We start from the raw sequence: 14,787 nt of genomic DNA on the forward strand, positions 1-14,787 counted from the left end.
AGTCAGCAGAAGGAGAGAAATAATAAAAATCAGAGCAGAAATAAATGAAATTGAGACCAAAAAACAAACAGTAGAAAGGATTAATGAAACAAAGAGTTGGTTCTTTGAGAAGGTAAACAAAATTGACAAACCCTTAGCCAGACTTACTAAGAAAAAAAGAGAAAAGACTCAAGTAAATAAAATTAGAAATGAAAGAGGAGAAATTACAATGGATACCATGGAAATACAAAGGATTATAAGAGAATACTATGAGAAATTATATGCCAACAAATTGGACAATCTAGAAGAAACAGATAAATTCTTAGACTCATACAACCTCCCATAACTGAACCAAGAAGAAATAGAGAATCTGAATAGACCAATCAAGTAAAGAGATTGAAATAGTAATCAAAAACCTCCCAAAAAATGAAAGCCCGGGACCAGATGGCTTCTCTGGTGAATTTTAGCAAACGTTCAAAGAAGACTTAATACTCATCCTTCTCAAACTATTCCAAAAAATAGAGGAAGATGGAACACTTCCTAACTCGTTCTACGAGGCCAACATCACCCTGATACCAAAGCCAGACCAAGACAATACAAAGAAGGAAAATTACAGGACAATATCGCTGATGAACATAGATGCAAAAATCCTCAACAAAATATTGGCAAACCGAATACAGCAATATGTTCAAAAGATCATACACCATGACCAAGTGGGATTTATACCAGTGATGCAGGGATGGTTCAAGAACTGCAAATCAATCAACGTGATACACTACATTAACAAAACGAGGAACAAAAACCACATGATCATCTCAATGGATGCAGAGAAGGCATTTGACAAGATCCAGTGTCAATTTTTGATAAAAACTCTCAATAAAATGGGTATAGAAGGAAATTATCTCAACATAATAAAGGCCATTTATGACAAACCCACAGCCAACATCATATTCAATGGGGAAAGTCTGAAAGCCATTCCTTTCAGAACAGGGACAAGACAAAGGTGCCCACTGTCGCCACTCTTACTTAACATAATACTGGAGGTGTGGCCAGAACAATTAGGCAAGAAAAAGGAATAAAAGGAATCCAAATATGCAATGAAGAAGTGAAACTCTATTTGCAGATGACATGATTTTATATATAGAAAACCCTAAAGAATTTGCTGGAAAACTATTAGAAATAATCAACAACTACAGCAAAGTCGCAGGGTACAAAATTATCTACAAAAATCAGTTGCATTTCTGTATGCTAATAACGAACTAACAGAAAGAGAGCTCAAAAAGATAATACCATTTACAATTGCATCAAAAAGAATAAAATATCTAGGAATAAATCTTACCAAGGAGGAGAAAGACCTATACAATGAAAACTACAAGACATTATTGAAAGAAATCGATGATGACATACAGAAATGGAAAGGCATCCCATGCACATGGATGGGAAGAATAAACATACTTCTAAAGTCTGTATTACCTAAAGCAATCTACAGATTCAATGCAATCCCAATCAGAATCCCAAAGACATTCTTCACGGAAACAGAAAAAAGAATACTAAAATTCATATGGGGCAACAAAAGACCCCGAATAGCTAAAGAAATCCTAAGAAAAAAGAACAAAGCTGGAGGCATCACAATCCCTGACTTCAAAACATACTACAAAGCAATAGTAATCAAAACAGCATGGTACTGGTACAAAAACAGACACACAGATCAATGGAACAGAATTGAAAGCCCAGAAATAAAACCACACATATATGGACAGCTAATTTTCAACAAATTAGCTAAGAACATACAATGGAGAAAGGAAAGTCTCTTCAATAAATGGTGTTGGGAAAACTGGACAGCCACATGCAAAAGAATGAAAGTGGACCATCTGCTATCGCCATTCACAAAAATTAACTCAAAATGGATCAAAGACCTGAAGGTGAGACCTGAAACTATAAAACTCATAGACGAAAATATAGGCAAAAACACTATTTGACATTGGTCATAAAGGAATCTTTTCGGATGACATGCCTACCCAGACTAGGGAAACTAAAGAAAATATAAGCAAGTGGGACTTGATCAGATTAAAGAGCTTCTACAAGACAAATGAAACCACAATCAAGATGAACAGACAACCCACCAGCTGGGAGAAAATATTTGCAAAACATACATCTGACAAGGGGTTAATCGCCATAATATATAAAGAACTCACACAACTGAACAACAAAAAAAACAAACAACTCGATCAAAAAATGGGCAGAGGAAATGAACAGACACTTCTCCAAAGAAGATATACAGATGGCCAATAGGCACATGAAAAGATGTTCAACATCACTAATCATCAGGGAAATGCAAATCAAAACAACACTAAGATATCACCTCACGCCCGTTAGAATGGCTATAATCATCAAGACAAAAAACTACAAATGATGGAGAGGATGTGGAGAAACAGGAACGCTCATACACAGCTGGTGGGAATGCAAACTGGTGCAGCCTCTATGGAAAACAGTATGGAGATTCCTCAAAGAATTAAAAATAGAAATACCTTATGATCCAGCTATCCCACTATTGGGAATCTATCCAAGGAACCTGAAATCAACAATCCAAAGAGGCTTATGCACCCCTATGTTCATTGCAGCATTATTCACTATAGTCAAGAAGTGGAAGCGACCTAAGTGTCCCTCGACTGATGATTGGATCAAGAAGATGTGGTATATATATATACAATGGAATACTACTCAGCCATAAAAAAAGACAAAATCGTCCCATTTGCAACAATATGGATGGGCCTGGAAGGTATTATGTTAAGTGAAATAAGCCAGAAAGAGAAAGACAAACACTGTATGATCTCACTCATATGTGGAATATAAACCAACACATGGACAGAGAAAACAGTATTGTGGTTACCAGGGGGAATGGGGGTAGGGGGTGGGCACAAGGGGTGAAGGGAGACATATATATGGTGACGGACAAACAAAAATGTACAACCCAAAATTTCACAATGTTATAAACTATTAAAACATCAATTAAAAAAATCCACTAAAACACTATTAGAACAAATAAATAAGTTAATATACAAAATTCAATTTATACATTTGCAATGAACAATCCAAAAATGAAATTAAGAACATAATTACATTTATAATACCATCAAAAAGAATAAAATAAGCAGGAATAAATGTAACACAAGAAGTGCAAAATGTATATACTGAAAACTACAAAACATTCATGAAAGAAATTAAAGACCTAAATAAATGGCAAAACATCCCATGTTCATGGATCAGGAGACTTAATAACATGAAGAGGCAACACTTCCTAAAGTGAACTATAAATTCAACTCAATCCCTTTCAGAATCCAAGCTGACCTCTCTGTAGAAATTTACAAGCTGATTCTAAAATTGATATGGAATTGCAAGGGACCCAGAATGGTCAAAACAATCTTGACAGGAACAAAGTAGGAGGACTCACACTTTCAAACCTTACTTTCAAAGCAATGGTAATCAAGATAGTGTGTTACTGGCATAAGTACTGACATATAGATCAATGGAATAGAACTCAGAGTCAAGAAATAAATTTATGTCTCTATGGTCAACTTATTTTCAACAAGGGTGCCAATACCATTCAATGTGGAAAGAATAGTCTTTTCAAGAAATATTGCTAGGGCAACTGGACAGCCACAGCAAAAGACTGAAGTTGGACCTTTACCTCACACCATACATAAAAATTAACTCAAAATGTATGAAAGACATAAATGTAAGAGCTAAAACTATATAATTCTTTGAAGGCAACATAGGAGTACATCTTCATGAACTTGGATTTGGCAATGGTTTCTTAGATATGACACTAAAAGCACAAGCAACGAAAGAAAAAACTGATAAACTGGAGTTCGTCAAAATGAAAAACTTTCGTGCATCTAAAGACACTATTAAGAAAGTGAAAGACAACCCACAGAATGACAGCAAATATTTGCAAACCATATATCCAATAAGAGCCTGCTATGCAGAAAACGCTAAAAAAAAAAAACCCTCTTGCAACTCAGTAACAAAAAGACAACTAACCCAATTCAAAAATGAGCAAAGGACCTGAATAAACATTTTTCCAAAGAAGATATACAAATGGCCAACAAGCATATGAAAAGATGCTCAACATTATTAGTCATTAGAGAAATACAAATCAAAATCACAATCAGATACCACTTCACAGCCACTAGGATGTCAACAAATTTTTTAAAAAATGTAAAAGCAGGGGCCGGCCCACCAGAGTAGTGGTTAAGTTCACGTGCTCTGCTTCGGCGGCCCGGGGTTCGCGGGTTCGAATCCTGGGTGTGGACCTACGCACCACTCATCAAGCCAGGCTGTGGCAGGCGTCCACATATAAAACAGAGGAAGACGGGCACAGATGTTAGCTCAGGGGCAATCTTCCTTACCAAAAGAAATTAAAACAAGTGTTGGTAAAGATGTGGAGAAATTGGAACTCTTGTACACTGCTTGTGGGAATGTAAAATAGTGTAGCCAGTGTAGAAAACAGTTTGGTGGTTCCTCAGTAAGTTAAACATAGAATTACCATATGACCCAATAATTCCATTCCTAGGTATATATCCAAAAGAATTGAAAATAGATGTTTAAATAAATAAAAACTGGTATACAAATGTTCATAGTAGTACTATTCACAATAGCCAAAAGGTGAAAACAACCTAAGTTATCTATGAATGAAGGAATGAATGGATAATGAAAATGTGGGTATTATCTATACAATGGAATATTATTAGGACATAAAAAGGAATAAAGTACTGACACATGCTACACATGGACGAACCTTGAAAATACGCTACACGAAAGAAGCCAGTCACAAAAGACCAAATATTATATGAACCCATTTATATGAAAGGTCCAGAACAGGTCAATCCATAGAAACAGCAAGCAGATTAGTGACTGCTTAGGGGTAGAAGAGGTGAAAGGGGGATAGGAAGGCGATAGCTAAAGGGTACAGGGTTTCTTTGGTGGTGATTAAAATGTTTGAACATTGACTGTGGAGACAGTTGCACAACTCTGTGAATATATAGAAAACCATTGAATTGTACACTTTAAATGGGTGAATTGCATGGTATGTGAATTATATCTCAACAAAGCTGTTTAAAAAAAATTTTTAATTTATGCTACAATTGCAACAACAAAGATCATATTTATGTGGAAAAGCACATGAAGAAAGTACAAACAAAATGAATATATTAGGGTTGTAGGTCTGGGTAGTATGTTTTCTTTTATTGTTAAAATGTTTATACAATATGTTTAAATGAATGTTTTAAAAATTATGGTATAGAAATGTTTAGTAACTCACCTTTATAAATAAGAGGTTTATCTTTATCTTCTGTCTTCTCTCTACTAGCCAAATCAAGAAAATCTTCAATCAAGTCCAGAGATATGAGAGACTGGCTGAAAACAAGGCTAAAAAAACAGATTAGTGTTCATGGATTAGAAGATTCACAAAGTAGAGATATCATTTCTTCCCAAATTGATCTACAAATACAACACGATTCAAATCACAACCCCACTAGGATTTTTAATAGAAAATAACAAGTTGATTCTAAAGTTTATATGGGAATGCCAAGCATACAGAGTAGCCACAACAATTTTGAAAGACAAGAATTTGGAGGCCTAACTCTACATGATTACAATACTTACAAAGCTAGAGTAATCAAAACAGTGTAATACTGATGAAGTGACAAGCACAAATCAATGGAACAGAATATAGAGTTCAGACACAGAGCCACACAATATAGTTAATCGGTTTCTGACAAAGAAGCAAAGGCAATTCAATGGAAAAAGGATAGTCTTTTCAAAAATGGTCTTGGAAAATTTGACACCCATATGCAAAAAAATGAACTTCGGCCTAAAACTCATTGAAGTATGAGTACAAAAATTAACTCAAAATGGATCATAAATCTAAATGTAAAATGTAAAACTGCAGAACGTTTAGAACACAAAGAAGAAAATCTTCATAACTGGGGGTTAGACAAACAATTCTTAGACATGACACCAAAAGTATGATCTATGAAAATAAAAGTTGATAAATTGGACTTCATCAAAATTCAAAAATTTTACTCTGCGAAAGACACTATATAGAGAATATGAGAAAAAATCTTCCTACTAAAAGTATTCAAGTAATCTTAGACTGTACACATTCTAAAACACTCTGTCATCCCATTTCAAATATGTTTGCAAATTCCTGATTCTCTATCCCAGTAATTTTCTAACTCCTTTTTCAGCCATGAAAGCTATTTGTTCACATAAAGTCTTATGTCGTGTTAAAATAAATAATAAAAGCAAGGTGCTTTTGGCCTTGGAGGAAAAGGAAAAACGTCACTGGCTCCTAACCCTCTGCTCTAGGTCACCAACTTGCAAGGGCTCTGAGAAACAGTTTGAAAACCACTACTCTGACCTATCCCATTGGTGAAAAGTGGACATAATTATACACTGGAAATGAAAAAAATCTAGAAAGAGAATATCGGAGGGCTCATTCTCTCCCTTATATATGCAAAGTAGGTCAGTATACAAGGAACTAGACATCTATGGCAAGCATATTTTTTATTTTGTTTTGTTTTGATTGTGAAAGCTATACTGTAGGAGAGAGATGTGCTAATGACTTCAGAAGATCCTTCAACACTCACTGCTTGATGTCTTCAGATTTAGTAGAACTAAAAAGAATAACTCAAGCTATGAGTTAACGACATATGCATTGACTATTGTATGGCTTCTTGAGCTCTGCACTGTGGCAGTCTACTGTCTCCTAGTTGGTACTCCTAGAATACTGGTAAGGAAATGAATTGATTCCGGGTGCTCAGCGTAAATGACCAAGGGCTATGCCTTAATCTCTCAGTAAAGTGATTATGTTTCCCAGAATCAAACACTTTACTGAATCAATTTTTTTCTAAGACACAAATTAAGTTTTTGATGGTTCCTGTAACTAAGAAACAAATTCTTAAAAATACTAATTATTTAATTGAATTAATTTGGAATTTGGACTACTATTCTGGAAAAAAGTTGACTTGAGTCAGTTAGCATTAAGTCTGGTTCTGAGAACCACTGAACTCAGATAAGTCTCACTATGAAAAAGGTAGTGTTACTAGGACTAAGTGGCTTTATACTAATGGTTATCTCTGTTAACCTTTTCTAGTTGCAGATACCATGAAGAACTATTGTCGTGACTGGTAATAATTCTCATACCTGTATAAACTATTTTGGCTTTACCTATTTTATAAATGACCCATGTGAAAATATAAAAGCAATACTTATCAAATTCACACATATCAAAAATCTGGGAATAAAGATTCAATCAAAATTTAATATTTAAATGATAGAAAACAAATAAGTCAGAAGGGCTGGGCTGAAACCAGTGGTGTACTGAAGTTGACTATAACTAGCTTGAAAGTGGGTCCTTAGCATCTCTTCCCACCTCTGACATCACGCTGGAAGCTTGAAACTGGCCATGGTGGGAGTATTTATGCTATGGAAATCAGCAAATGTTACAAATCAGGACTTTTCTCTCTTGCTTCTTTGCTTTCCCTATTTTTATTTATTTATTTATTTATTTATTTATTTATTGGAGAGTCGGTTGTTAAACATTTATCAGCACACCACTGGCTAAAATCACTAAAATTCATTTATTTCTCACTCTGTGTTTTCATTCAGGTCAAAAGATTACCTGCACAAATAGAAAACAGGGAAATCTGATTTGACAGCAGCTCTTTAAAAAAAAAATGAGTCTTTAGTTGACCAGAAATTCAACATGAACCAACAGTGTTATTTAGATGTTGGAAAACCTCTCTATTGGATTGCATGAATGGAAGTATAGGGTCCAGAATAAACAAGAACCAGACTCACTATAACTCTGTGTTAATAAGAACTCAGCTGAAGTGTTTTGTTTACTGTGACCATATTTTGAAGCAGGGGCTAAAAAACTGAAGTATATTCAAGACCACGTGGTCAGGGCTGAAACTGTGCCACACAAAGAATAGATCAAAGAACTCAGAAGAAAAAGCTAAAAGTGACAAGAGAGATAAAACCCACCATTACTTGAATAGGAAACAATTGAAACAGTAGTAGTGACATCTTCAGCCTACTTTGAAAGGCATCAGGGAAATAAGATGGATGGAGGGATGGAAAGATAAAGTGACATGTAATAAAGAAAGCAGAATAAAATATACACTATAGTATAGATTCTAGGTGACAGGTATATGGGTATTCACTGCAAAATTCTTTCTGCTTTTTGTTAGGTTTGAAAATTTCCATAATCAAATGTTGGACAAGTAAAGAACAGTGGTGATCACAATTCTGGAAATGCATAGTTTTATAGTCTTAACATTGATAATATCTATCAGTTGGGCTTATAACTAAAAATGATCATAGTAAGAGTATTAAAAAAAAAAGCAGCAGATATGTTCTATTTTCAACCAGAGGAGAAACAGCTATAGGGATAGAGTATAAACTAAAGATAAGGACATGTTTTCTAGTGATTTGAAGTATTCAACTATAGGTAGCCTTCCGAGATGGCAAATATTCCACCATAGGAGAGGCTAGGAGAACATCTATGATGAACATGGTAGAAGAGATTCTTGTACTGGTTAGGAAATTAAAAGACCACTAAAATCCCTTTCATACTCTTAAAATTCTTGTATGGTACCCAAATAAAAATTAATGTTAAATTACAGAAGTTGATAGCAGAAAAAACCATGAGCATGTCTAGAGCAATAATCTCTCCTGACCTTTCAGGTACTCTGAACTCAAATATCCACTTTCTACCTGACATCTCTCATGGATATCTAATAGGCCTCTCAAACTTAACATAGCCAGAGCAGGACTCTTTAATATCTCTAATAAACTTAGTTATCCCCTAATCTTCTCCATTTTAGTAAATAATACTATAATCCATCAGCCACTTAGGCTGGAAGCCTGGGATTCATCTCAGGCTACTCTCTTCTTCTTAATGCCCTGCATTTAATCTACCAAGTCCTGTTGTTTCTACTCCAAAACAACACCCTTTATTTCCACTACTACCACTCTATTCCAAGCCAACATCATTCCTTATCTGAACCACTTGTTTCTGTATAAATAAAGTGGCAATATACAACAAAAATTACTTTTAGTGAGTACTTACTAGGTGCCAGGTATGGTGGTTAATAAAAAAGAATAAAACAGTCTATGTCTTCAAACAACCCACTATCCAGTGAAAAGACATATACGAGTACATTAGAATATGTTAAGAGTAGAGTAGAGGTATATTAAAAAGTGATATGGAAATACAACAGAGGATCTACCTCTTTCCAGGAAAGTTAAAGGAACTAAGTTTGGAACTTCTTTAAGATAAAAGATTGTTTTATTTTAGCGTTATGTTAAATTGTTATTAAAAGCACCACAGATAAATTTTAAAAATATTTTATGATCAGATGTTGGGATCTTATAACAGCATAAACAATAAGCATGGTTCAAAACTTTAAAAGTATGCTTCTCTCTTTTTTTTTTTTTTTGTGAGGAAGATGAGCCCTGAGCTAACATCCATGCTAATCCTCCTCTTTTTTGCTGAGGAAGACCGGCTCTGAGCTAACATCTATTGCCAATCCTCCTCCTTTTTTCCCCCAAAGCCCCAGTAGATAGTTGTATGTCATAGTTGCACATCCTTCTAGTTGCTGTATGTGGGACGTGGCCTCAGCATGGCTGGAGAAGCGGTGCGTTGGTGCGCGCACGGGATCCGAACCCAGGCCACCAGTAGCGGAGCACGCGCACTTAACCGCTAAGCCACGGGGCCGGCCCAGAAAAGTATGCTTTTTGAATAGTAATTTGATAGATGAGATTGGGGGGGTGGGGACGCAGGGAAGAGAATGGGTGCACAAATGTTAGAAGTAAAACAAACAGGAACAAAAAACAAAGGAGAAATAATAAAGAAAGAATAGTCAAAGAGGTGAAAGAAAATAAAGTCTGAGAGGTGTCCACTAGATTTGGGGATTAAAAGATCACTAAGTGACATTAGAAAGAAAAATCTCAGTAAAGTGACAGTAGAAGCCACACTGCACGGATTCAAAAATGAGTTTAAAGATGGTGAAATACAGATATCAACTAGAGGCTTGGCTCAAGGAAATAAGTTCAAGGTGCAATCGCCAGAAGGGGAAAACAGCACTGAAGAAATAACCAGAATATGCACTCAGAACTAGTGGCTTAGAAGGAAGATAGCTGTCTGTCACTATACTAATCAAAGAAATTACATCCTTAGGAAAGAAGAAAACAAAATAGATTTCTTCCAACTGTTTAAACAATAGAAAGGTTATCAAAAGGTTTATTTATATAATAAAAATAGGAAAGAACTTACACTTTATCCCCAATTTCCTCTGCCATTCGAAGAATTTCAAAGAGAAGTACCATTTTTCCAGAATGCTCTAAAACCTCAGCATCAGCATCTGTAACAAAATCTTTGTACCAGTCTGGAGCTGGGCTGCTTGGATTAGAAGAGGAAGTAGCTTTACCTAAATAAAATAAATGAAACATAAATAAGTAGGTAAATAAGGAAAGAAACTGAAAGACCCCTAGAGAGGGACTAAGAAAGAGACCAAGAGAAAACAGATATAGACCAACCCAAGGGGAGAGTAAAAAAGAAAGAGACTGAGGGAGTTGGGAGAGGTGAATGAAACACACACACACTCTCTCTCTCTCTCCCTCTCTCACGCCTAGAGAGAAAAAAAGACCACTCCAGGAGAGCAAGAGCTCTATACTGAGAAAGACACGAGGTGGGGAGTGGGGTAGAGGGAACAAACCCATCTTGGGAGAGGGAGAGAAAGAGACAGAGGGAGTCAGATAGACACACACACACACACACGCATGCAGAGGAAGAAAGACATGGGTGAGGGGGCCGCACTAAGTGAGAGAGTAAGCAAGAGACAGACCCTGAGAAAGTGCAAGCATGAGAAACAGAATCCAAAGGGAGGGTACTCAGAAAGACAAAGACCCTAAGACACGGAGCCCCCCAGGCCCTGAGAAAGTATAATCCCCAAAACACACTCCAAGAGACAGGGAACAGGAGAGAAAGAGACCTAGAGACCCAAAGTGAGACAGAGAGAGAGAGGAAGGGAGGAAGGGAGAGAGGGGAGTCTGACTGACTCAGAAATCAAGAGAGAAAAGATCTTAGGGACAGGAAACATTTCACTATGCTATACTAGAATTCTGGAAAACTCAAACAAGGATTGATCCCAGAATCATCATATCATATTAAATCATTTTGTCCTTATTTTCCCCACAAACTTTGACTATAAAAGGTGTTAAGAATAAAGTAACACAAAATAATCTATCCAAATATAATATCTAATCATAAACAGTTTAACCTTCTCTCCACTGATTTTTTTTTGTGAGGAAGATCAGCCCTGAGCCAACATCCATGCCAATCCTCTTTTTCCTGAGGAAGACCGGCCCTGTGCTAACATCTATCGCCAATTCTCCTCCCAGTATGTCATAGTTGCACATCCTTTTAGTTGCTGTCAGGCCACCTCAGCATGGCCTGACAAGCTGTGTGTCGGTGCATGCCCGGATCCGAACCCGGGCCACCAGTAGCAGAGCGCGTGCACTTAACCGCTAAGCCATGGGGCCGGCCCCTCCATTGATTTTTAATGCAAAGTATTTTAAATGTTTATATCTTTTTGTCATAAAATATTTCACATATTCAGAAAAGTATATAGAATGTAACGAACAGTCGTGTTCCCATATCCCATCTTCACCAAATTTTAACACTTATTCAATCTGCTTCTGATGCAGTTGAAGCCTAATAAGTGACCCTACCCAATCCCATTCTCTTCTTTCCCTCCCTTCTTTCTGAGAGGTAACTAACTCTAAATTCTATATTTACTATTTCTGTGTATGTTTCTATATTTTCACTACATATATATCCCTAAACTGTACATTATCTTTCATGTTTTCAAACTATACGTAAATGGTACCATACGGTTTGTATCATTCTATGACTTACTTTTTCACCCAATGTAGTTTTTCATTTTTCACTCAAAGTGAGACTTACTCAGTAATTCTAATTGCTGTGTAGTATTCCACTGCATGAATATACCAACATTTATTTGTTCTCCTGCTCAGAGACATTTAGATTATTTCTAATTTTGTGAAATAACTGCAATGAACACTCAATGTTGTTATATTTTTCTAGAATGTTGTCTACTTCATCTAAGTTATAAAGTTTCTGGCTTATAATTTTTAAAATATTACTTTAAACATACTTATTTTAGTCTTTATCAAATAGTTCTATTATTTGAGGTTCTTGAGAATCTAATCATGCTGCTTATGTCGTGTGTTAACTTTCGTCAGGTTGACTGCTAATTTATTTTGTTGCTAACTTTTCCTAAGGTTAATTGTCTCCTCAGGTATGCTATAATTCTTAATTGTCATTTCACTTTCAGTGTAGCTGTAATATGTGAGAATCCTGCGTAGCCTAGGTTGATACATCTCCACAGTGATTCTGCATCTGCTTCTGCCAGGTGCTCCAGGGGATCACCAACCCAGATTTACTTTTGAGGTTAGTATTCAGCCTGAGATATTTAGACTACGTAATGTAAACTCAAACCATAAACTATGTGAGGGAAAGCCCAAAATTATGAATTCAAGGAAACAATTTTTCCCACCCCAGAGCCCAGGGTAAAACAGATAAGCTTCCTTGTCATCTCCCTGTAGTGATGGGCAAATTTTCTTCTATCCTATTCTTCACTGGAGCATGTACCCTTTAAAAAGCTTCAGCTTTAATCTAGGTTCTAAGAACTCTCCACCTTATTGAGGGTTCAAGGTATTGTATCTTATTCTTGGGTAGGTGAAAACCAAAGCTGCTAATCTCAAGACTAGCATACCCCTAGGGCTTCCATAGCATACCTTCTTGAATTTATTGTTTAGGTTGTCAGTTCCCTCTTTGTGCCTCGGTCCTGGTGATTTCCACTACTTTCAGAGAGCTCATTATGTATTTATATTCAAACCACAGTGAACTATTGTCTAAACATGTTACACATTTACAAGATTCCATACCTTTCCTCGAATGTCTTATATTTCTTTCTTTCCCTCTTTGCCTGGCAAACTTCTATTCATGCTTTACTATATCTTCAAGAGTCAACTAAAATTTCACCTTAGGAAAGCCTCCCTGCAAGGTTGGCCCTTGGCTCTTGTCTGGAAACTTGAATGGTAAACAGTTCCCTGTACCGATATAAAACTTTCCCTGATAAGAGTGGCTCACTGTGCCTAGACTGTGTGTACAAACAGTGTGGTTTATTCTGAACACCTGTTTTCTTTCTGGGAGTCTGGAATTTGGTAAGAGCCAGGTAGACAGTGCCTATGTGACCAGTCCCCCCCAAAAAAACCCTGGGCACTCAGTCTCTAATGAACTTCTCCGGTAGACGACATTTCACATATGTTGTCATACTTTTTGTGGAGAAATTAGCACAAGTGTGACTACACTGGGAGAGGACTCTTGGAAGGTTATGCCTGGTTTTCTCTGGACTTTGCCCCATGTGCCTTTTCCTTTTGCTGATTTTGCTTTGTACCCTTTCATTGTAATAAATCATAGTCCTGAATATGTCTATATGCTGAGTGCTGTGAATCACCAAACATGGGGACGGTCTTGGAGACCCCTGACACATAGTTTATCAAGCAAATGTTGGCTAAACTCCTTTCTACAATGAGTCAACTGGCAAATAACCTGTGCCTTTGGAAAATTCTGCAGATCCACAGATTACGGACAACTTCAGCAACGGTTACCCAAATTTACTAAAGATAATTTACCTAAGGTGAAAATGTCAGCAATAAAAAAATGCTGGCAGAAAGTTAGTAAAAATGTGGCACCTAGATAAGAAGTCTCAAAGCTTAGCACAAGTGACAATTTCTGTGCAAATACAATAGATTCCATTCTAATTTTGATCTTACTGGATATAATCACAACACCTTAACAATAATGTCTAAAAAAATAAAAAGTGATTCAGAAAACTATGGGCTACTCCAGTTACTAAATATCCTGAATATGTAATTAAAACTTACAAATAGATATTTCATGCTGAATATTCTTATTTCATCATCCACATGGACTAATCATTACTTCTGTTTTAACTTTGTGTTTTGTATATATACATGATAAATAACAGTGAATCAATCAAAGCCACTCCTTAATATCCACTCTGGATATCATAAAATGCTTACAAGGTAAGGCACAAAGGGAATACAAACAAACAGAAGACAAAATCTTTACTCCTAATTTCTTGAAACATTCTATATATTTAACTACCATATTCGCAAGATACACTGTAGTTTTAAAAAGAAAAGCAGCATATCATTAAAATATTATGTGTATATAGCAGTAGTAGTAGTAGTAGTAGTAGTAGTAGTAGAATGGTAAGCTCCATGAGTACATTTTGTTCACTGATATAATCCAAGCTTCTAGAGCAGTGCCTGGCACATAGTAAGCACTCAATAACTATATGTTGAATGAATAAATGTGGTATATTAGGGCTAATAATATGGTTCTACATCATATACAAGAATGCTATCACAAAAGTTTATATCCATACGATAAATTATATACATTTTAAAATGTAAATGCTTACCAATAAAGCTTATTCTAAAAATACTGAAATAATAATAAATTGAATATTTTGAAGTAGTTTATATAGTCATTTCCTCATCACAAAACTGCTCTTCTAATAAAATACTAAAACGCAGAAATGGGGATGCTGTAAGGAAAACTTAAATGACTTATTCAAGATGCTGCTTCTCAGAAAATTCAGAAAGCTATTACAGAAGAACTAAATA

General features: G+C 35.9%; 1 protein-coding gene across 1 annotated transcript in view; it reads right to left on the reverse strand.

Moving 5' to 3' along the window:
- LOC131401163 (transcriptional regulator ATRX-like) overlaps positions 1 to 10,497 on the reverse strand; it is an 81,040-nt gene extending 70,543 nt beyond the window's left edge. Inside the window, exons 1-2 of the mRNA XM_058536226.1 lie at positions 10,322 to 10,497; positions 5,300 to 5,406 (exon numbers count right to left, since the gene is read on the reverse strand). Coding sequence (XP_058392209.1) covers positions 5,300 to 5,406; positions 10,322 to 10,497 — 283 coding nt within the window. The remainder of the gene's footprint in view (positions 1 to 5,299; positions 5,407 to 10,321) is intronic.
- Between the last annotated feature and the right edge of the window lie 4,290 nt (positions 10,498 to 14,787).

The sequence above is a fragment of the Diceros bicornis genome, chromosome X (genome assembly GCF_020826845.1).
Source record: "Diceros bicornis minor isolate mBicDic1 chromosome X, mDicBic1.mat.cur, whole genome shotgun sequence".
In the NCBI taxonomy this organism is placed as follows: domain Eukaryota; kingdom Metazoa; phylum Chordata; class Mammalia; order Perissodactyla; family Rhinocerotidae; genus Diceros; species Diceros bicornis.